General features: G+C 31.4%; 1 protein-coding gene across 2 annotated transcripts; it reads right to left on the bottom strand.

Moving 5' to 3' along the window:
- Positions 1-1013: 1013 nt before the first annotated feature.
- On the bottom strand, positions 1014-19550 carry LOC127724567 (transcription factor E2F8-like). Of its 2 annotated transcripts, none has more exons than XM_052231553.1 (12): positions 19291-19550; positions 15728-16130; positions 15131-15210; positions 13939-14069; positions 13306-13453; positions 12671-12741; positions 12015-12099; positions 10519-10662; positions 7479-7550; positions 6487-6534; positions 5150-5347; positions 1014-2523 (listed from the first exon to the last, which is right to left on the bottom strand). In XM_052231553.1, exons 1-12 carry the CDS (start codon positions 19316-19318, stop codon positions 1445-1447), a joined length of 2487 nt encoding a protein of 828 aa, XP_052087513.1. In that variant the 5' UTR covers positions 19319-19550; the 3' UTR covers positions 1014-1444. The 2 variants fall into 2 exon arrangements, with proteins under 2 accessions (XP_052087513.1, XP_052087514.1); XM_052231554.1 differs by having other exon boundaries at positions 6487-6528.
- Positions 19551-24163: the final 4613 nt, after the last annotated feature.

The raw sequence follows: 24163 nt of genomic DNA, 5'->3' as shown, positions 1-24163 counted from the left end.
GAACTAGCTGTCAGTAACTGCAAGTACTCTCAGATCTGTAATTAGTGTCTTTTTAGTTGTGGGGATGTATAAATACCCTGCCACGTCGGGTCTGTGTTTTTATTAGATGTATTTCTGCTCTGTATCGATCTGATGAGTTAAGCCCTTTTCAACTAATTTTTATAATTTGTTCTTATGTTGTACGGATACACCACTATCACAGGTTAGGAGGAGGGTTGGTGCCTTCAAACTAGTTTAACCCTGCAACTATCTATATGTGCCTGTCCCAAGTCAGGAGCCTGTAATTCCGTGGTTGTTGGTAATTACTTTATATCATATTTGTTTTTTGTTCATTATTTTGTACATAAGACAAGCTGCAAGTTTTCTCGTTTGAACTGTTTTACATATGTCATTTTATAGCTGACTATGCAGTATGGGTTTTGCTCATTGTTGAAGGCCATACGGTGGGTGACCTATACTTGTTAGTTTATATATCATTTGGTCTCTTGTGGAGAGTTGTCTCATTGGCAATCATACCACATCTTCTTACTTTTATAAATATATCAACAACCTGATTTAAGTACAAATAATAAACTAAAAACAAATATGATACACAGCAACCAATGGCAATACTGAACAACAGGCTCTCGTCTCTGGACAGGCACATACAGAATGTGGCAGAGTTAAACATGTTATCAAGCCCTCAACCCGCCCCCTTACCTGGTGGTGTAACAGCACAAAATAAGTCCCAACTATAAAAGCATCATATCTACACAAATAAATAGATAAAAGGCATCAGTCTACAGGAAGACGTGTGATACTATGAACATATTTTTCTGTTTCCAAGCTGACCAGCCTTTACTCTTACTCCTAAATGCTACATGCTTAGTGGAAAAGCAGCAAATACCAATTTTCATCACACCCTTTGACACTAGACAGGATTGAACCCATGAACTTCCACACTCAAGGCTACCAAGGAGGCAGTTTGATTGAGGCAGTTGACAGAAAATTGATTCATCGTACAAACACGTAAGTGCTTTTGTTTGATAAGTTATAAAATCAATAGTTTATTACAAAACATTGTATTGTATGTACAATTCAATTCTGTGTACAATTCATTAAGTACATAGAAAAATTCCTTAAAATTATAATATAAAACTTAACAATTTTGACAACAACAAATTGCATCAATCTTCAGTTATTCTCTGCACTATTAAAATAGATAAAAAGAAACTTTCTAAAAGTTCCTCTGGCACTGACAAGACATAAAATACACTCACACACATACACACATAAATAAATCATCCATATATTATACATCATGCTAAAATCGGATACATCTAATTAACAAGATAACAAATTATGGAAATTGAGCTCATTAATAAATAATAATTTCATACACAGTCTAACATCTAACATGCACACACAACTATTCTATCGCCCATTGCCCAGCAAGAAGCCATAACTACACACTAATGTCTGGGAGATCAAGTTTTCTCACTGCCGTTGAAGGTCCATCTTTGGAGAGAGTAATGATTTCACTAGACGTGAGGGGAACTAACCCACCAGGGGTGCTCCTATAGAACTGAGTAGTAACTGGTCTTTCCGTTGGAGTCACAAACTTTGGAATGGTGATTGCTTTTTTAGCCGTAGCCATTCCAACAGATGTTTGAATCTGTGTAACCATTGTGCTTGTTTGGTTTGAAGAGGGGAACGTGAACAATGACTGACTAGCATCAGGTGTCAACGGAGGACTAAACGTAAGAGGTACCATAAAATTAAATGACTGGCCATTTCTTCCTGTCGTACTAACTGGCATGCCTTGAAGAATTTGTACTTGTGAAGGTGTCACCCTCGTAGCCTCTGTGGGTGAACCTACACTAACTACTGGAAACTGAAGTATTGTAGGAGATTGATTTGGCAACTGAACAGCTATTCTTTGGATGTTTGATTGTGACGTTTTAAGCACTTTCCCTACCATCTGAGCAACAGAATTATCAACATGAGTATTTGTTTCAATTGAGTCTTCCATTTCAGGAAATGGCACAGCCAATGGTTCATAGTCACTAGATTTTTCAGGTTCAACGGTACCTGCGAATTCTGGAGTTGTATGAAGTGCTTTTGGTGTTTTGCTGCCGTCTGAAAAAGTGTTCTGCTCTATATTATCATCTGAAGGAGGTGAAGGAAAATCAACTCTAAATTTTTTAGGAGCCGATTCTGACTCGCTATCAGTTGTTGATCTTTTATTGGATAATTTTTCATCTGACGACTCCTCTGATTCTTCACTTACATTTTTGTCCCCTTTCAGAGGTACTGGAACTTTGAGTGATTTCAAAACAGCATCTATCTGATCTTTTGTAAGAGGAATCATGGTTGGATTTTTACATGCAGGTATTCCAGTCTTAATAATAATTGTCTCAGCTTTTTTAGATTTTCTGATTTCTTCACCAGCTAGATTGCGTTGTACCACTATTTTACTTGCACCTTTTTTCTTTGGCGGGCTAGCAGTAGGGGTGTCACCTTGACTCAAACTCTTTGTAAATTCTGCAATAATAAATGAACAAATTTATCATATGGTTAACATTAACAAAACTAAACAACTTACTTGAAATTAAGGTTAACATGCATGTTAATATGTAATCTCTGGACTTCGATGAAATTTTGCATGCAACTTTTATACTTCCAAGGTAGAAAAAATTAAATAGAGTAAATTCAGAAATTTCTGCATGCATTTAATTACTATTATTGAACATGTACAAAGATTAAGGGTGATTCAGACAATTACTGAAAAAATAATGTCATTTGAATGACTGAAAAACAAAATTGGTGACCCAAATAAACTTCACCTCAAAAAGGCAAATACATTGTTTGTACAGATTAATTGTAGAACATAGGAAATATTAAATTAAAGTTTTCTAAATATTTTTACTTGCAAGATATGCATTTACTCCTCTTTTTGACTTATTTTTTCAACAAGTAAAATTATATCTTGGGAAATATTAAAAGTTAAATTTATAAATTTATCAAAATTTTAAGTACAGTTCTATATTTTAAAAAATTTCATGAAAATCCTAGAACTTGCTCATTTATGAACCAGTAACTTTATATTCAAAAACAAATTATTGTATTTTTCCTAAGGATTAAAAATCAAAATAAATAAAAATTTTGTTGTACGTGTTCGTTAAAATAAAGTGTTTTTAAGAATGTTTTTTCTTTCTTTTATCTTGTGACTTGTTGTCGAGCCTTCGACTTTTGTCGAAAAAGCGAGACATAGCGATCCTACATTCCGTCGGCGTCGTCGTCGTCGTCGTTGGCGGCGTCCACAAATATTCACTCTGTGGTTAAAGTTTTTGAAATTTTAATAACTTTCTTAAACTATCCTGGATTTCTACCAAACTTGGACAGAAGCTTGTTTATGATCATAAGATTATATTCAAAAGTAAATTTTGTAAAAAAAAAATTCCATTTTTTCCGTATTTTACTTATAAATGGACTTAGTTTTTCTGCCAGGAAACATTACATTCACTCTGTGGTTAAAGTTTTTGAAATTTTAATAACTTTCTTAAACTATCCTGGATTTCTACCAAACTTGGAAAGAAGCTTGTTTATGATCATAAGATAGTATCCAGAAGTAAATTTTGTAAAAAAAAAATTCAATTTTTTCCGTATTTTACTTATAAATGGACTTAGTTTTTCTGCCAGTTAACATTACATTCACTCTGTGGTTAAAGTTTTTAAAATTTTAACAACTTTCTTAAACTATCCTGGATTTGTACTACACTTGGACAGAAGCTTATTTATGATCATAAGATAGTATCTAGAAGAAAATTTTGATAAAAATATGTTCCATTTTTTCCGTATTTTACTTATAAATGGACTTAGTTTTTCTTCCAGTTAACTTTACATACAGTCTGCAGTTAAAGTTTTAAAAACATTTATTAGATTCAAAAACCATCCTGGATTTTTACCAAACTTGGACAGAAGCTACTTACAATCAAAAGATAGTATAGAGAGGAATATTTTTATTAATTTTTTTCCTCATTTTTGTTGAGCCTGCAATTAACAGCAAAAGTAGGCGAGACACTGGGTTCCACGGAACCCTTACGAATTTTTTTTTTATAAACGAGACAGTCACGAAGCTTGTGATTTGTGTACAATCTAATGCACAGATATTTGCAAGGGAGATAATCTAGGACTCTTGGATGTTTTCCAATATTGTAGTCTCTGGATGATTTAATTTTTTAAGGTCGCACATACTGCCTACTGATTAAAATTGTATTTTGCAGTCTAGATGTTATAAAGAATTTTTTATTATTGGATTGCTGTTTCATTGAAATACAAATGTATATGCGGCATATCCTCTTACAGTCTGCACCAAAATCTTTTTCAACTACTTTTGTACATGTAATAAACCTAAGACATCAACAATTTTCTTATGTGTCTAAATAAAGTTACAAAAGTGAGAGGTTTAGCTACTATAAAACCAGGTTTAATCTGCCATTTTCTACTGTACCAAGTCAGGAATATGACAGTTTTCCATTTGTTTGATGTGTTTGAACTTTTGATTTTGCCATTTGATTTTAGTGACTTTCCGCTTTGAATTTTCCTTGGAATTTGGTATTTTTGTTATTTTACTTTTTATGTAAATACTTACTAGTCCACATAGAATTTAACAAGTATGGGGCATCGGACTGGTGGCTAACAGTGCATACAACTTTAAAACACAATCATCGAAAATGTGTTTAATTGCATATGACTAGTAACCCATATTTTTGAAATTGACATGGAAACAGTTTCTTAGAGAAATTATAATTGAGCTGTTCCATTAATAGTACACAGCAGTCAAAATCATCACCCTCTTGGAGAGAACTGATATCATAAGTGTCTAAATAAGCTTTCTAATGTAACTGCCATTATTTTGTTCTAAACAAACTAAATTAACATTTTTAGTTTAATACTGAAAAATTTCTAGACTGTGATACTCAACATTTTTGAAGAATATTGTATAAATCATTTAGGTTATTAAACTGCATTGACAGCTATATGTTCAGTATAGAAACCCTTAACATTCCATTTTTTGCCAATGTTTATGGGTTACATCAGAAATTGAGTATGATCAAACCAAAATAAAAGTTTGAATCTCATCCAGTCTATCATAAATTACACCTACCATCACCAGAATAATCCTGAGTAGGACTACAGGGTTGTGACATAGACTCGTACAATTTTTGCCGTTCCTTCTCAGCCACCTCACAAATCTGTTCAAATGATGAATGTCTAGGAAATGATGGTTTCTTTACTGGTTCACATACACACACTTGTAATCCTCTGTCACTTTTACATGGATCAGTCTTCCGCTTCTTGTCATCTAAATTTAAATAGTGAAGATATTGGAGTATAATAAGGGCTGATCAATCAGACTTGTTTTACATGTAGCAATAATTTTTCGTCTTAGTTACAATTTGGCTCTCAAATATTCTTGAGTCTTGAATAACACAAAAATATTTTCCAGTCCCTCCAAAATCATTTTTTTTTTTTATATAATCTGACACTTTTTCCTATGAACCCTACTCCATTAAAGAAAGAAAGAAAAACATCTATTTTATACCTCTTTCTATTTATAAAAAAAAGGGTGCTTTAATCTTTAAGGTCTTTTTTCCCTTATAATGCAATCGAACATAAATTCATACTTTGAAAAATTCCAATGTCAGGTATTTGATTTTGCATACAGAATGACAAAATTTTATTTCACTTTCAGATTTCAGTATATAAATAAAAGTTATTCTCTAAATATCACAATGTGTATTGTATGTAGAAAAGGCAAGGTTCACGTTACTCATCTTTAGGCCAAATATGGCCTTGAATTTCAACTTTATCATAAAATTTCAAAATGGCCAGAATTTGGTTCTTAAATGGATCTATTTACAAAATTGTGCTTCTTTGTTAAAAGAAATCTCTTCATAAGAGTACATTTTTGGCTTCAAAATCAGTACATTTTGGATATTTTGTCAAAAAATGACGATTTTGTGTGCATTTTTCAGTCCTAAAAGCTTGAGGAAACCCTTGGCTGCAAACTAGGATCCAAAAAGTTCTGTAACCAAAAGTTGCCAATGATGGTATTGAATCCAAAGACACAAAAATTTTCTGGATCATGAGTGGCGGCCAAAGTAAATTATGCTAAAAAGTGTTAAGAATTATTGAAAATTTGACCAAAACTGACGTTACAATTCATAAAATGCATTCTTAAAGAGTCAATACTTCGTCATTTTTAATATGATGTGCCAAAATGAAGTTATTTTGTATTAATAGTAATATCATAGCTATTTCTTTGTGAAATTTGTAGTATTATGGCCTGATTAAAAAAACACTAAAATCTTAGGGACAATTTTAACCCTTCCTAAACTTACTCCTTTACACTATAAATAAGAAAAATGCAATCTTTGAAAATCTAAGTAGCATGTCTGGAGAAATATAGCAACCATGAACTGGACAGTGTTTGATACTTACAAGTAGTCTGGGCTTCTGATGATCTTTTTCCTGTTACCATTTCTGCAACTTAAAAACACAAAACATAAATATAGATGTTTTTATTATCTCCACATAGCAAACTTATGATCTGTAAAAATGTTTTCATTAATGCAAAAATGCAACAGGATGAAAATTCCAAAAATTAAAACTTCCAATTGAAGTTGTTAATCGTTATATCTACTTTAACGTATATAGTAATCACACAGTATTGTCAAAGATTCACAATAATTGCACAGATTATAAATTTAATAATAGGTGCAATAAAAAGAAATATTCACCACATTGGATTAGCTAGATATTTACAACAGATATTGTGGATTCATTTTTATTCGTTGGATACAGGTGAACCAAGAAATTAAATATTGAACTGTACAAAGAATGACAAATGTTCCATAGGCTTGTATGCAGACTTCTGCAAAACCACGAAATTAAATATCCACTTGAATGCAAGTTTTCCTTCATCCACGAAAATGAATGAATCAACAGTACTCAAAAGTGTACATTCAACTCAAAACAGTAAAAGGAGGGAATTTTGAAGAAATATTAAAAAACCTTAAAAAAATATTTTGATAAATTTGCAATGAAATAAAGTAATGAAAAAATATATAGGTATACTCGACTCCTCGTATCTAATCCTATTTTTTCTTTCTTTTTCAGTTTAACTTTAGTGATGTACATACAATAATAAGCTTCAGAACTGATAAGTGCTTGTGATAGATCACAAAACAAGAATGTGTTCATAGTACAAGGATGCTCCACTCCACTATCATTTTCTATGATCAGTGGACCGTGAAATAGGGGTCAAAACTCTTAATTTGGCATTAGTTAGAAAGATCATATCATAGGGAACATGTGAACAAAGTTTCAAAAAACTACCTTGACCAAAAAACATAATGCCCCTATCTGTAAACCTATATATATATTGAATAGAATCTGCATTGTTCTATACCATACTTGAAAATAAAAATCACCTTGGTTATTCTTCACACAATCCAATAATGAATGCCTCGAACTTGGCCTGTGAAATCCATCATTGTAACATACTGAAATAAAGAGAAAATTATCATGTAAGCAGAAATAAATTCAAGGGGTGTAACTCTAGTTCTAATGGATGTCATTATAAACACCTTGATATGTATTCTCAAATTATTTAAGAATTCATATGTTTTTCTACCCAATTAAACCAGGGTTTTTCTTCCTCAATTTTAAAGAAATTTTAACTTTGGTAACAATGATTAAATTCTAAAATTGTGATGTTAAGCAACAAGCACCTGCCACCAAAAATGTATTGTTGTTCAGGGATCATAGATTTATTCTTACGAGGAAGCTCCGACCATGCTCGGAGCTTTTTAAGTAGGCTCTTCTCTGCAGATTATGTGACAATAATTATCATGATCCATTAAGATGTCAATCAAATCTATAGCACTTCTATAATAAGGAATGATGAGCATTATAGAGGAAGCTCAATTAACACCTGTTTAAACATCTGGTCTATTTAATTACATTTATCATAAAATTTTACAAAACTATAAAATAGATGAGAAATTCTACAAAAGTTCTGTACAATGCTTGGAAAGATATATCAAGTCTTCACAGAATTTTTTTTTTTAACATTTTCTTAATAATCATCATTCTTTTTCAATACAAAAAAAATACTCAAATTTTATATTTAAAATACAAATATATTTAAAACTTAATGAAATATAAAATTCATCAAAGACACAAACTATGGTAATTGATTTATAACCTTACTACTGAAACATAGTACATTCAGTTTCATGCAAATAAGGATTGATTTTTTTTTATTCCATATAATTTGACAGAAAGGTGTTTTTGAGACATACTCATGTATCTTGGGTGTTTGAAAGCAATAAAAAAAGTATTGGTGTTCTATAGAATATTTTGGCAATTTTAGGGGACATACTTTGACCTATAATGGTTTACTTTTATAAATTATGACTTGGATGAAGAGTTGTCTCATTGGCACTCATACCACATCTTCTTATATCTATGGCTACTAAAGCTTGTAAACAGGGAAAAAAGGGGGAGATAATTTGATTGGTCAACTTCTAGTGATGTTTCTTATATGCACTGAAAAGTTATGATGTATTGTTGCTATAGTACAGGACAGGATAAAACTTTACTCATGTCAAGTATTTCTTTATTTAAAACATAGATAAATTCTGCACATTTTTTTTTTTTTTTATTAACATACCATGTAAACAAAGACTGATAGGGGGAAAACCATTTTATGTTAGATTTTCACTGAAGTACAGGACAGGATAAAACTTTACTCATGCCAAGTATTTCTATATTTAAAACAAGGCCAAATAAACACAATTTAAAAAAAAAAGCCAATTAAAGAGAGAGGCACTAGACGGAAAACGATGGTGGTATTAAATCCTCAACTTTTCTTAAAGTAGCCATAATTATCTATATAAGAGCTAAGTTTGCTATTTCATAAAAAAAAAAAACATATTGCCATTGCTTAGTTAGGGGTATAACTTAAACAAGTAATTTTCAAAATTACCTATACAAGTGATGTTGAAAAAAAGGTTGTTTCAAATATTACTTCTATATATATGAATAAGCAAATTCTGTAAATATTATTTTTATAGGTGTCCATTCATACAGGTTTTACTAGCTTTAACAAATTTTCACAGACATCTGCTTATTTTCCCCATGCAATATAAAACTATTTAAATCCTCCTTAAAACACTGATTCCACACTTCTTGGTCAAAGATTGGTCTCTTTGGGCTATTAAAATATCATTTTTCCTTAAAATCATAGAGATAGACAGATATAAATAGATTCAACCTTGTAATTTAATTAAGACTTGAAGTTATTTATAATTTGTAATCTTTATAAAAAACAATTACATATGTTCCTTACATTATTGTAAGTACTAAGTTTTTCGAAGATGTATAAAATAATTTATAAAAGTAGTATGTTTGTCATCATTTTTAAAGTAACCTCTCCATACTCATCTCAAATTGGATAAATACTTAATTATACTTAGGGCTATTCCATTAAAATGTATGTGGGAGGGTAGGAAGGGACTTTCAAAATATCCCTACAACCAAGAACCATTTTTTAGATAATTTTGCATAATGGTAATAGACGCATACTGAAAAAAGACCCACGACCCATATTCAATAATTAAACTTCCCTACCTACCCTCCCACATACATTTTAATGGAATAGCCCTTAATGAAATGATATAAAAATTCTTAAAAACCACATTTAGTCCATTTTTGACATTTAAAATAACTATTGAGTTTATATTAAACAATTTTTAAAAGCAAAAAATACCTATTAATATAAGTCATTAAAAAAATAACTTGTTTAGTATCGCCCCCTGACTGTTGTTTGTGTCTTGATAACTTTTATGTAGCATATTATATAATATAAACTATATTTAAATCATATCATCTAATTATAAAATTTGAGATTTTTTTTATTATCCATAATAAGAGTGATTATTAAATATAATAATTATATATTTAAATGACTTTTACTTTTTGTGGAGGCTTGAGATTTCTTTCCAAGCATTACACAGTACTGTTGAAAAATTTCTAATTTATTTTTTAGTTTTCTATAATGCTCTATTTTCCTTATTATAGAAGTGGTGTAGATTTGATTGACATCTTAATGGATAATGATAATTATTGTCACATAAACTGCAGAGAAGAGCCTACTTAAAAATCTCAGAGCATCCTCCGAGCATGCTCGAAGCTTCCTCGTAAGAATAAATCTATGATCCCTTAAACATCAGTGGTTATTACAGTACTATTAAAATTGAAACTGCTTTATATACAGGTAACTTTTACGAGATTCTCTCATTTGCATTTCCCCCAACAAATGTAACTCTGAAATAATGCCCCCCCCCATTTAGTTGCTTCCCTAGACAACTTAAGAGTTTATGTAACAGGTGATTATTAATAAAATATGTTTTAAAATAAAAATAAAAAACTTAAGTTGAACAGACTATTCTATAATTTTTGTCTTACCACTAATGTCTTGCATCTGCATTAAATCAGGTCCTATATACTTGAATGCTGGTTTCCTTCCCCTAAATTCTGTTACATGTACTTTCCTAATGAGATCTAGGCTAGTAAGAATGTTGGCTATATCATATAATCTTCTAATCTTTGCTGCAAAACAAACAAAATATATAAAGGATTTGTTTAAAGTCATTCAAAACTTTTAATAATGGTAAAAGTCTTTTGTAATCATGTGTGTGAATTGTTCTTGCTAATCTGTTTCTTATTCCACTTTAAATGTGTTTTATCCAGTATCCTCTGCTTTTATTTATGAATATAAACATTCACTTCTTGTATTAAAAATCAATGCCCTCAGAAAACAAGACAAAATGTGCTAGAATAAGTTTTTTTGTATATATAGCCTATATGACAGCTTGAGGATGTAATATATAATAATGTAATAAAACTGTAGCACTCAGCCTGACAATAATAAAACATGTATTTACAATGACAACCCTCAATAATGAAACTCCTGACCTGGACAAACATGTTTTAGGACCATAATCAGGATGTATCTAATTTAAATAAATCCAAATAAGGTTTTCAGGGTCAAAAAGTAATGCCCTCCAACTGTTTATATACCTGGAAAACTTAAGTTAATGTGGCGTTATTTATGTTTCAATGACAAATCTCTTAGGTTATATCCTTAACCCTTTCACCGATAGCTGCCCAGACAGAAGCTACTCTGAGACGATGGCTTCCCTGGCTACTATTACTCAAGTGGGAGATCTTCATAATAAATGTCAATAAAAACTTGTCTGTAGTTATTTGTGTCTTTATTTCATTCACTAACACCATGTTCACGGTTTTGTTCATGTTTTGATAATTTTTTCTTCATAAAATATTCAAATTTTCGGCATTATCTAGGTGAAATTCTCAAAATTCTGCTCTTTGACCCAAAATCGTAATTTTTTAACCCAAAACGGCAAAATTTTGAAAAATTTAATGAGGCTGTACAAATTCCTTTCACTGAACGATGTCCTTTCCAAGTGTTTTGTACATAAAACGACATTTTATGTCAAAAAAGTATATTAGTTTGGCTTCAATTCTTCCATATTCTTTCAAAAAATATGTTCCCTTTTTTCAAATTCTAGTAAATTCCGTAAATTTCCTCTGATTTTGACACGGTTTTCAACAAACGGAAGGGCCATGTTTACACTTTCATCCGAGTATTCAACAAAGAAAGATAACTCGTTTTTACACTGTTTTGAGCGGGAAATATAAAAGAGGTATTCCGATCCCGGTAAAACGGGACTCATCGTCAGCTGTCTGAAGCGTGAATCCCGGTAAACCGGGACTCATCGGCGAAAGGGTTAAATAAGTGCATTGTGCTTTTGCATTTTGTTTATCATGAATATATATACTACTGATCACTGGGTTGAAGTGTTTACTTACTTTTGCATTTTGAAGTCGGACCTGTTTACTTACTTTTGAAATTTGAATAGTCGGACCTGTTAACTTACTTTTGAATTTTGAATAGTCGGACCTATCTACATTTGCATCACCAATGAGTATCTTTGCTGCTAGATCTAAATTTACTGTTTTTTGCTGAAAAAGGAAAGATAAATATTTACCTTCATACATTGTGTAATTCACGAAAGATCTAGAATATGACAACAAAAATACATATCCACTATAAAATTGGGAAATTTGTGCTTAAATTTTAATTTTATAATAGAGTAATCTACTTATGTAATTGGAAATAACATTAGGATTATCTCCCCCTCATTAGTATTCAATGCTGTTTGTCCTTCTATTGGGTACTAATTTTCATGGATTGAGGAAATCTTGCAATTTCGTGGAATTTTGATTTAGGGGTTTTGCCAAAGTCTGAATGCATGACAACAGAAAATTTGTAATTTGTTGACCATTTAAATTTGTGGTTATCCTAGGCCTGTATAATTTTCTATGTTTTCTATGTATTGTGTGCGATTTTGTCCCATTTACATGTACTCCATATCATTTCATTTTCTGTTATTCAAAGAAACACAGTACAATAAAATAAGTTATAATTTCCTGTTTTGGTCAACAAAAGTTTTCAACAGGGTAAAAAATAAACTCATGAGACAGAGAGGATACAAAGCACATGCAGAGGAACTTTACCAGGAAAGACTATTACCTCAGAAACAAGAAACAGCATCAGAAACTTTTGACTCATTATACCAAGTGATTTGTCTTTTCTCATCAATGCTGAAAAATAAAAACAAGATTTTATTGTCAAACATTAGGTTTTACAGAAATGTTAATTCTATCCGATGTATTGATCATGTCATGATCTGGTGATCCATTATTCATGGTTATTGTCAATTCTGATAGATAATGGATCTGATAAACTTAAACAGATCTGGAGAAATTCAGTAAACAGCTTTCATTACTGCATGCTACTTTTAAAACTATCATTATATGATGCAGTCAAAATTCAGCTTGAACATTCAACAATAATAAAACAAGGAATTAAGCATAATATGGTGTTTGTGAGGATATTCAGCATTCATGCTGTTATAAACTTGTAACAATATCTTTTGTTAATACAACTGTGCCCATCTCATTTATGTCCCCTTCCAGTAAAAACTTTTGCTAATTAGTTTCAAAAGTTTTAGTTCTGTTACAAAAAAAAAGCCAAATCATCCTTTTAAAGATTTAAAATTCCAAGCAGCATATATCAAGGCCAAGTATATATTAATTTTAAAGACTACAAGAACTTTTTACAGCTTTAAGCCTCTCCCTAAAGTTTATCAAAAAAACTTTATCTACCTGTTCCACCTAGATTTTCAATATTAAATGTTGGTTTTTCAAGCTTGGTTCCACACATAGCTGCATTCTGTTCTGCTAGTTCTCGACTCAACTCAAAATCTCGTAATTTCTTCATCTGCTCTGCAAAACCCTCTGCATCTCCTAGTGCCTAGGAAATAAAATGGGTTCATCATAAACCTCTTTCAATAATATTCCTAGAATAACAATCCATTATATCACTAAACGAAACATTTAAGTCAAGAATATGAACATGCTGAAAATTATCAAAAGATAATTGCATTTTTTTCTTTAAAATAAAAACCTGAACCATTATTTCTTATTCCTTGTATCAAATCAGGCTGGATAAAAATAAAATTCATGCGTGTTTTGCTGTAACCCAAATTACCCACTTGATACCCTATATTTTCAATTTCCATCCAGCTCTTTTATTGTGATAATGCATATTTACAACGTATATCTACAATACTCTCAAGGTAAAAAAATAACACCTATCTAGTACCCTTATTTTTTTCAACATTGAGGGTAAACACATGTATATGATTTAGGCACGTTCTAACAATCTGTATGCTATCATTAAGATGCTCAAAATGTCAAAGTTCACACGATTTTACTACTTTTTGTGTAATATATTACCTTTAGTTTAGCTAACGTTACAGGCAAGTTAGACTTGCCATGCCAGGCATATTTATTTTTAGCAATTCTACTGACTATTTCCACACTCTCTAACACATTTACTATATCATATATCCTTCTTCTTTCTACACCTAAAATCAATAAATAAAAAAATATATATATAATTGTGAATGTGCTATACCTTCAATTTTTAAAAATGTGAAAACTGAAGACATATAGTGCCCCAGTCCAATAGTAAGGGGAATAGCCCTAAGTAAATGCAGGCTATCATGTATAACCGTGCAGATCAGAGCACATGTATCCCTCTATTTATCAAGGGGAGAATGAACCTGAATTAACATTCTCATGAAATCCTTGGACTTTAAATAAAAGGAACTGTGCTTTTATTGCTACTCTTAAACTTGACATTTACGAAAAGATCTTATAAAATAAAGTAATGTGTTCATATCTTACAGTAAGATAAAATTGTCAGTTTTGTTGTTGTTTAAATAGAACTGATAGGTCGTCATTTACTTTAAAGGGTTGCTTGATACAAATTGCAACCAATAATAAAAAAAAATTGTAAGGGGTTCCACAGAACCCTGCGTCTCGCCTGCCATTGTTGCTGTCAGTGTAAAAGTGTAATGTTAACTTAAAAAGTGAGTCCATTTATCAGTAAAATACAGAACTTAAAAACAAATCAAACTTTTTTAGATGCTATTTTTTGGTCTTGAAGATAAGCTTCTGTCCAAGTTTCATAACAATCCATAAAGATTTACAAATTTATCATGTCAAAAAAGTCCATCTATCAGAAAAATACTGAAAATAAAAATATATTTTCAAAAGTTTGCTCAGGAAACTGTCTTTCGGTCATAAACAAGCTTTAGTCCAAATTTCATAAAATTCCATGAACCACAGACTGAACCTAATAAATGTCGACGCTGCCACCGACAGAATCTAGGATCGCTTTCACGACATGATGATTGCCAAGGAGACCACCCATAAAGGACAAAGACATGAACAATTACAGTCATTATACAGCCTTCAACAATGAGCAAAGTCCATTCCAAATAGTAAGCATTTTATAATTTAACTTTGGTGAGAAATATTGCAGTCGCAGACAGCAAAAACTGAAAAACAATTATTTTGAAAGATGAACCCTTTCCACAGAATTTAGTTTTCTCCTACTTTTCTATATTCCAGCAACTCTTACCTAAATCTTTAGCAATTTCATCTAAACTTATAACATTACTGTCCTTGGTTGTTGGCATTTCTGGATACTTATTCAAAAATCTGTAAATAAATAAAACATAATATATTTCTGAAATAACATTGAGTTTTTGTACTATTAAAATTTAGTCTAGTGATTTTGTGAAGATTTATTTTCATTATTTCCAAGTTGAGAAAGCAATGCTAATTACATTATCTTTGTGAAGCTTTGAATTTACTGGCTAATATACACATCTATAAATTTATAATACAGGGTAAATTTTAAAAAAATCATATAATTACAGCATTTGACTGCCTTTCTCTACTTGTATAATTAATACAAATAATGTACTGAAATATTCACAAGTGTGCTCCCTAAATATTTCACAAAGCAAAAAGGCAGAGCAGACATTTGGAAATAGAACTTTGTTGCTTAAATTGGTTTCACTAGGATAATCTTAGTTTTAAAATAAATCATAGAATGCAATATATGAAATGCACAGGTTTGTACGACCTGATGTTACATGTAGATAAATAAGAAACAATTTTTCATCAAAACTATGAATTTTGTCCTATTCCATGAACTTTGTACAAATCTTACTTGGCACAAAGCAATCCAAGCGATTTTTCTTTCCTGGAACCAGCTGGCTTCCAATCAAAATCATCTCCAAAGTCTGGTGGTTCTACAACTACCACATCATCATCAGTTCCAATCGATATGTCCTTCATCTTGCTTTCCCGGTCTCTAATTTCTGGACTGACGGCACTAAAAAGCATTTTAAGATTAGTTGTTGGTGTGAGAGGTGCAGCAATTTCTTCTCCCTCCTCTTTACCTTCTTGTACTGGAGTTGTTGGTCTACTGTCGGGGCTTTCTCCTTCTTTGACAGGTTTAGGACTTTCTTTATGTTTCAGAGACTTTTTTGCCTTTTCAGATATTCTGTTTATATTTGTTGATTTTGAAAATGGAACTCTTTCCTCGCCTTTAGATGCTTCCTCTGACATATCTGAAAAAGACATCATAATGTAATATCATGAAAACCCACATAACAAAATTAGTTTATATTATCGCTATTTTCTCAATCAATCAAAGTATAGGTCTACAACTCAAGAACGATAAAAGCTAAAATCGTAAAAAACTGAAATTGACCTTCATTTAGTCAGAGGAAACAACATCATATCTAAATTTGGAAAGATTTCATCAAAGCATTTTCAAGTTACTGCACAGAAAACACTCCAAGTACCACTTTTTGCTTCTTAAAGGTCTACAACTTAACAATACAAGCTAAAATCGTGAAAATTAAACTTGACCTTCATTCAGAAAGAAGAAACAACATATATATATCTCAAATTGAAAAGATTTCATCAAAGCATTTTCAAGTTACTGCACAGAAAACACTCCAAGTACCACTTTTTGCTTCTTAAAGGTCTACAACTTAACAATACAAGCTAAAATCGTGAAAATTAAACTTGACCTTCATTCAGAAAGAAGAAACAACATATATATATCTCAAATTGAAAAGATTTCATCAAAGCGTTTTCAAGTTTTTGCACGGACAACTCTCTACGTATCACTTGTCTCTACTTGAAAGTCTACAACTCAACATCAATAAAAGCTAAAATCATGAAAATCAAACTTAACCTTCATTAAGGGACATACATCAATCTCGAGTTATTTTTTTATGAATGAATTACACGAGTTTACCTAAGGTTAATCGGTGTAAACGATGTCACCGAACAATCAGTTCTTACTGTGACGTAATAAAATAAGCATTGTGACAGTCTGCACCGTAATCCACAAGTCTGATGCCCAAGCCTAGTTAAATTTTGTTTGAACGAGTAAGTATTAACCAAGGTCTGGTTAATCACTTAAGAAAAGTGTCGGAATATTGGTCTTCGGACTAGTAGTTGGAAAAGATTTTGGTGACTGGTGACACAGGAATCTTACAGGAAGTGCATGAATTCAAAAGTTGTCTTTAAGTGTTACTTGTATTTTCTAAATTCATAAGAAAAATTTAACTGTAATAGAGATGCTCTCTTAGACTTTGTTTGCCAAAAAATTCCAAAACTTTTCTATACTGGACAATCAGCAAAAATTCATATACATATTTATTATGCTGTGTAGACAATCAGGTCCTCAATGCTGTTGGAAAATTTATTAAAGTCAATATGATTAGATCTATTTATTTTTCATGTAACTATTATATACTATAAACCAAGGGCTTTATTATAGCCTAATTGTATTGTGATTGTGTATTTTAATTCATATGTACCTATGCTAATAAATGTTCTTTTTTTCCTTATACATGTATGCTCTATATTAGTATCTACATGTACACCTTATTGATATTTGTCTGCCATTACTGGACATTGCAAAGGTTCCTGAAAAATTTTGACGTCACAATAGAAAATGTCTGATTCGACAAAGGAAAAGTGATTGTTGTATGACGTCAATAGTACAAGTGTCACAGATTCCCAGATAGCGATATGGTATATGCCCTTTGTGGGCCCTTAATACACCTTATCGCTATTTTCCCCCCATTACTGGACATCACAAAGGTTCCTGTAAAATTTTGATGTCACAATAGAAAATATCTGACGCCACAATGGAAAAGTGATTGTTGTACGACGTCAAAATTTAAGCGGCGCAGTTTCTGAGGTCAACCAGCGCAAATTTCCAAATATAAGGTGTATTAATAATTGTTAATAAAATATGTTCTTGTTGGACAATGGTGTGGAAATTTTTTTTAACTTGAAAGAATACTTATTATAATATATAATGTATTGAATTCTTCCAATTCAAACAAAGAAAATCACTATTTCATTTTCTGTCCCTTTTCATTTTGACAGGACAATGCATATACATATGTCTATAGATTGCACTGCATATATGCTATATGACTTCCTGGGGCCCTGATTTGGTGAATAAAAGTATTCTATTCTATTCTATTCTATACATCATGGGATATTCTTGTTTCCTTGATCATTTTTTATGTAATACTGCATTAAGAGATGGATTTAGGAGATGGGAGGCACAGCCCCTCTTTTATGGAGCTACATGTATGGTCAGATCATATGTTTTCGTCCGTCAGATAAATTCGTACTATCATGGTTTTTCAATGGAAATTGTTACGTCACAGCATTCTTAACAGCACAGAAACCCCTGAAACGTTGATATAGTTAATGCATTTTTTTCTTCAAAATCCTGGATCCGCATATGAATATGTTTAAATCAATTGGAAGAGTCATGAAATTAATTAGGGGGATTCCACTTTTTTAGTATAAACATGATAAAGGTGAACAAACAAACTAAATTTCATTCTTCCTTTTTTGCCAAGTAACACCTATCAGTCTGATGTGTTTACATGTACATCTCTGCCACTGGGTTTAGGTTTGTTGTTGTTTACAAACAATGAATTCTTATTTTTCCCCAAAGTCAGACAATCTTACCACATACAAATACTTCTGTGTCATTTATGAAATCCTTTACAAATTTCTAAATTTTCTGCAAGGTTGAACAGAAAACAGTTGGGATTGTTTCTGGCGTTCAAAATTTTGATATGCTAGCGCGTTCAAATTTGGCGCGTGATCGTGTGTGCCATACCGGCCCGCCTACTGCATGTCGACAATAACGGACTTTGTTGTGATCTTCTTTCACAGTTCACTGGCGTTGTAAGATAATGATTTAATCAATAATGAATAGATTAATAAAGAAACATTTCATTAATTAACGCATGTCAATTACAAGGAGTTGTAACAGCAACCAGAAGATATTATTTTGGTTTGAAGTACAGAAGGGCCGCAAATTAGGTCAATTGATCAAAAATGGCACGTAAAAGTTCGCGGAAAAATTACCGGCTTAGACATGACAACTGCGAGATATTGATTGTGAAGACATTCTTAGGTCAAATAAACTTGTGTTTGAACTCTAAATATTATTAATTAGCTATAGAAACGTGAGAACGTTTCATTATGTGCTGATTTTTACATAAAATCATCTTACAAGTGGATACTTAGCCATCGCGTCAAATCCTCTCCAAATGTGGGTCAGGCATATTTGTATTCAATTATCCATTAAAACAGACGGAAAGAAAGGTGAAATGACAGTCTACTTGTCGTAGGTTCTTCAATACAATCGTCTTAAACAATAAATAGAACACAACTTACTTGGGGAATCGTCTGGCTCTTGTTTCATTCTTGGTATTTTGGCTCCTTTCCAAATGAGGTTTGTGTGGATGACGTAGGTGGGTTTGAAAGGTTACAAATATCATATGTGTCTGCGGAGCTAAAAAATAATATCCTTCAGATAATAACCAACAAATAAAGATTATTCCTAATGATTCTTGTAGACAAACGAAAAATTCTCTGTCAACTGTCTACAACAACAACATTTTCCGCGGAAATTTGGCGCGAGATGATGCGGGGTTTAAGACATAAAGGAAACGCCCATATTATTATTTCCAATGAGATTTAAAAGCCATTTTGATTGAAATGCTGTTGGCCAATCAGAATATTGATTCAGGGGTCAGTTCAAAGTTTGACAGGTCAATGTCTTTGAACAAGTCCAAGCCATGTGCAGCATAGATTAAACGAAAAACAAGTCGTGACAAAATTGTTTATTTCTCAGCACTGTAAATTTGAGAAAAAAACTATGTGTAAAAATATATGAAAATAGATCCCTGACACTAAATCTAGGTCTTATCTTCCCAAACTTTCATTTCCCTGAGAAAAAAATTTGTACAAAATGCATTCAACACTAATGTTAGTGACGTATTACACAAGGAAGTGCGTGTTTTCTTCAATACACACCTGCCATGGAATACACAAACATTTAAATTGTGAATAAATGGTAAATGTCTTGGATATTTATTTGCTTTACCCTTAATGCTAGGATTTGTAAATATTGCAGTGTTATCTTTTGGAAATAATAGACCACATATCTAAGATTTATTGCCAAAAACAAGGAAATTTACTATAACATCACAAAAAGGTGACTTTTTCACTTTTTCAGATTTCATCATGTTGTAAATAAACAAGGAATGGCAACACATGGAGACCAACACTATCAACCCTACCCACCCAATTCTGTGGAAGAAACAATCAAGGTAGGCAAATAATATACAATTTGTTTAGACATCATTTAACATGCAATTTGTCAATTAACAGATGAGCAAACATCCAGGTGTTTATTTAAACTTACAACATATTTGATCTGTAGGTAAATGAAACTAGGATGTCAATATAATGACAGAATTGTAATGTAAACTTGCAGAAGAATAAAACTGAATTGAAGTAACTAATGATTTGTATAGTAAGAATGATCAAAACTTAGGTGCAGGATGTGCTATCATCAATTAGATTATCATTTAATTGATGATTATGATGTTTAGTAATAAATACAATCAGAAAAGTAACTTGAAACTGAGACTACTATAACACAGAAAGATGTTGCCATACAATGGTAGAAATATCAAATGAATTAATTTTAAGGACACAAATTATAATAATTCTGAATTTGAGCGTAGCATGATGACCTCAGTGGCACATGGTTCTATAAAGAATAGGATGTTTATCTTAGTGGCTTTGTTCACCTATAAGAGCAGATAAAGATGGATCAGTGTTAATGTAATAAGCTATATTATAATTGTCTAGATGTACATGATTTTTGTGTGGTCACCTTTCAGTTTCTTCATGTTCTTATTAAACATTTTTTACATTTAATGCTTGACATGATCATGATGATTCTCCAACATGTTAAAAATGTCTTTTCTAAACATTTATTTTATTCAGGTTTAACTTGTGTTTGGTGGGGTTTATATGGTCAATCTTTTTTTTATTGTCCCTTCTGTAGCTTCAGTGGCTCATAATTTTGATAATATAATATTTTGTGTGCTAAGTTTGGGCTATTTCTAAAATGAAATTGTACTATATTGTAACCTAAAAAACTGTACATAGATATAAGAACATGTGGTATGAGTGCCAATGAGACAACTCTCCATCCAAGTCAAAATTTATAAAAGAAAACCATTATAGGTCAAAGTACGGTCTTCAACACGGAGCCTTGGCATATTAAATTAAGGTGTCATTGTTTTCTTGAACTGTGAAAACAAGTTTCTGTGAACATGTATGTTATTAATCATGTTAATGGTAAAACTGATAATTTTACTTTTTAAGTAACGATGGAATATTTCTCTATAGACATGATAGATCTACACCATAACACATGGTAAGGTCACACATTAGATTGGAAACCATATAGATATGATAATTAGATATGAGTTAAAATGTCTCTAAAATCTAGCATTTTCATCAAAATGAATACTGCCACATAATTTAATAAGGAGATGTGGTATGATTGCCAATGTTCAAATGAAGTGGATGTAAGCAATTATAGGCAGCCATTGGACCTTCAACAATGAGAAAAACCCATACCTTATAGTCGGCTATAAAAGTCCTGACATGAAAAATATGAAACAATTCAATTGAGAAAACTAATGGCCTAATTTGTAATGTTGCTGTTTGAACATTCAGTGTTAGTGATAGCCTAAGGTTTCAATGGAAATTTAAAGATACAAAAATTTAATTAATGGAAAAAATTAATATAATTGGGCTGAATTTATATAGTACTTGGGTGGTGTAAAAAGCTTTTTTTTCCCCAAGTAGTTCTAATGATTGTTTTACATTGAACAGTTTTTTTCCCTTTAGAAAACAAAAATGCATAGGGCAGGAATAAAAGGGTCGAGAGGTGCATAGAAGGGACAGAGGGTGAATAGAGGGGAGCACTGAAAGGCAAGAGAGGATCTGTCCTGTCTCATTTTGGGCTAGCTTAAACACTGCTTCAGATGGATGTAAGCGCTTGACATCTTACAATTGTTTCTAAATGGATGTACAATTTTGTGCATGTGAATTAACTTTCTTACCTATTTATACCTACTAAGTAAAAAATACTTCATTCATTGATTATGTTGATGATCAGAGATGAAGAATTTAGTTTGTAGCCAATTTTATAATTCAAGTCAAGTCTTTGTTTTTCTTTTCGTTTTTTTTTCCATAGAACTAAAATAAAATTTATGCATTTGCCTTTCAATAAATTATTCTTCATACATGTTAGTATACAACTAATAAAATTTTCAAATTTCAGCGTCTTTTTTAAATATATTCAATCTTTCATTTTATCATGTTTATCAGGCATGTCAGGCGTAAAAGTCATAAAATAAAAAATAAGTTTTTAATTGTCAATAAAAGACATATTTTAATACTCAATGTAGCAATTGCATAAAATGGATTTTTTTGTTGTGGAATTTCATTAATAAGCAAAAGTGTAAAGGATTGATTAGAACAACAAATATCTCTTTCATTATTCTGATGTAAATTACAAATCAGTTTCATTGCATTTAATCCATTTCATTTGATGATTCATCACCTTGTATTGAGTTTTGCTCCAGAAATAAAAAGAAATATTATCAAGTGTTATGGAATTTCAAAATGTCAGAATAAGTTAATCAGGGCACTGTGTGAAACCAGGAACTTCTATGTTAGTATAGACTGTCCCTGGTGAAACATGGTCATTTTGACATTTGAACTACAATTGTAAGTGGAAACATGCAGACTTTGGTCATTTCTAACCTGACATGACTGTTTCAAATTAATTTGTTTCTTCATGTTTATTTTGAGAGAAAACACAATTTATCTTGTGTGTTCTGAATATCAGAATAATATTCCAATGATATTATTGATTAAATTCAGTGTATGGAATCGGGTGGGTATGGTAGGGACCCTTTCTTTATGTGACTTCTATTTTACTGCCTTCCTGTAAGCTGTATTTCAAACTAAATAAGAATTCAAGTGGAAAATCTATAGACAATTAAAAAAATGTCACTCTTGATTTCTTTATTCAGTAATTGTACATGGAAAGTATACCTGCATTACATCTAAGATTTTAAGTATTTTGCTACGAAACTCTGTGATTTTGTAACCTATCAGATGCACACATATGCAGAAGAAATATGTATTTTAAGAAATGAATTTTTAACATTGGAAATCATTTCATTTTTTATCCCAGCAGCAGTTTGATAATAATATTAGAATATCTGCCCCCTCCTGGCTCCAATTTAAAAATATGTTCAGAATAACCTCTAACCTTAGTGTGTTTATCTTTGGCATTTTATTCATATAAATATCAGAGAACATAAGTTTTCATGTAAGACCATAAGCTTTTATTGAAAATGAATTGCTGTATCAACATTTTTGATTGATCCCTATGACCAGGGGCTATCTCACCTCATTGTTTTAATTCTATGGCATGTGACTATTTTTTCCTGATTATAGATGTTATTATCTGTACATGACCCAGGGGTGACATGAATATTATAGTTTAGAATGTTTGTTTAAGTATTTATGATAAATTGATTGGAGACTTGTGATCCTATTTAATTGTAATTACCTATGTTATATACAATCTTAAAATTGAGTACATGTATTTAAAATTGTCTCAGAACCTGTCAGAGATTAAGAAATGTGGAAATTTTCAAAAGAGCTGCATGAATTTAATAGGTTCAAATTATCAACTACCAATCAAAATCCATTTTTAGATTATACTTTAATCTTGCAAAAATTTGTGAACATATGACTTCAATTAAACTTTTTTTAATCAAAAACACCAGAACCGCCCTCTTTTTAAATGATCCTTGATATTGCATTGCAGTGGCGTGTCTAGGAATTGCGGTTAGAAGGGGAACACATCTCGACTTTTGCCTAGCTTGGCATGTTTAAATTTTTTTGATGTGGTGTGCTTTATACTAAAAAAATATCTTTTTAGTTTGTTTTTAGTGGGTTGCATGCTGGGTGCACCTCCGCCAAAAGCTGCCCTCTACCAAAGGTTAATGTGGACAGATTAGCTCAATACTTGTCTTTTGCTTGTTGGTTACATTTTGTTAGTGGAAAATATTTCTTTCACATCCAAGTAAAAACATGTTAAGAATATATATGAATTTGTATGATTTGAAATATGGATTGACTGATAGAAAAGGTAATAAGTTTT

The sequence above is a fragment of the Mytilus californianus genome, unplaced genomic scaffold (assembly GCF_021869535.1).
Source record: "Mytilus californianus isolate M0D057914Y unplaced genomic scaffold, xbMytCali1.0.p SCAF_14, whole genome shotgun sequence".
Classification (NCBI taxonomy): Eukaryota; Metazoa; Mollusca; class Bivalvia; order Mytilida; family Mytilidae; genus Mytilus; species Mytilus californianus.
This window is presented reverse-complemented; position numbering and strand designations above follow the sequence as displayed.

Excerpts from the sequence above, each read along its gene's own strand:
- LOC127724567 (XM_052231553.1), bottom strand. The coding sequence starts at position 19,318 with ATGAAACAAGAGCCAGACGATTCCCCAA. Across the intron at positions 16,131-19,290 it reads AGAGCCAGACGATTCCCCAA|ATATGTCAGAGGAAGCATCT; the intron begins GTAAGTTGTGTT and ends TGTCTTTTTCAG. Across the intron at positions 13,454-13,938 it reads TAACGTTAGCTAAACTAAAG|GCACTAGGAGATGCAGAGGG; the intron begins GTAATATATTAC and ends TTTATTTCCTAG.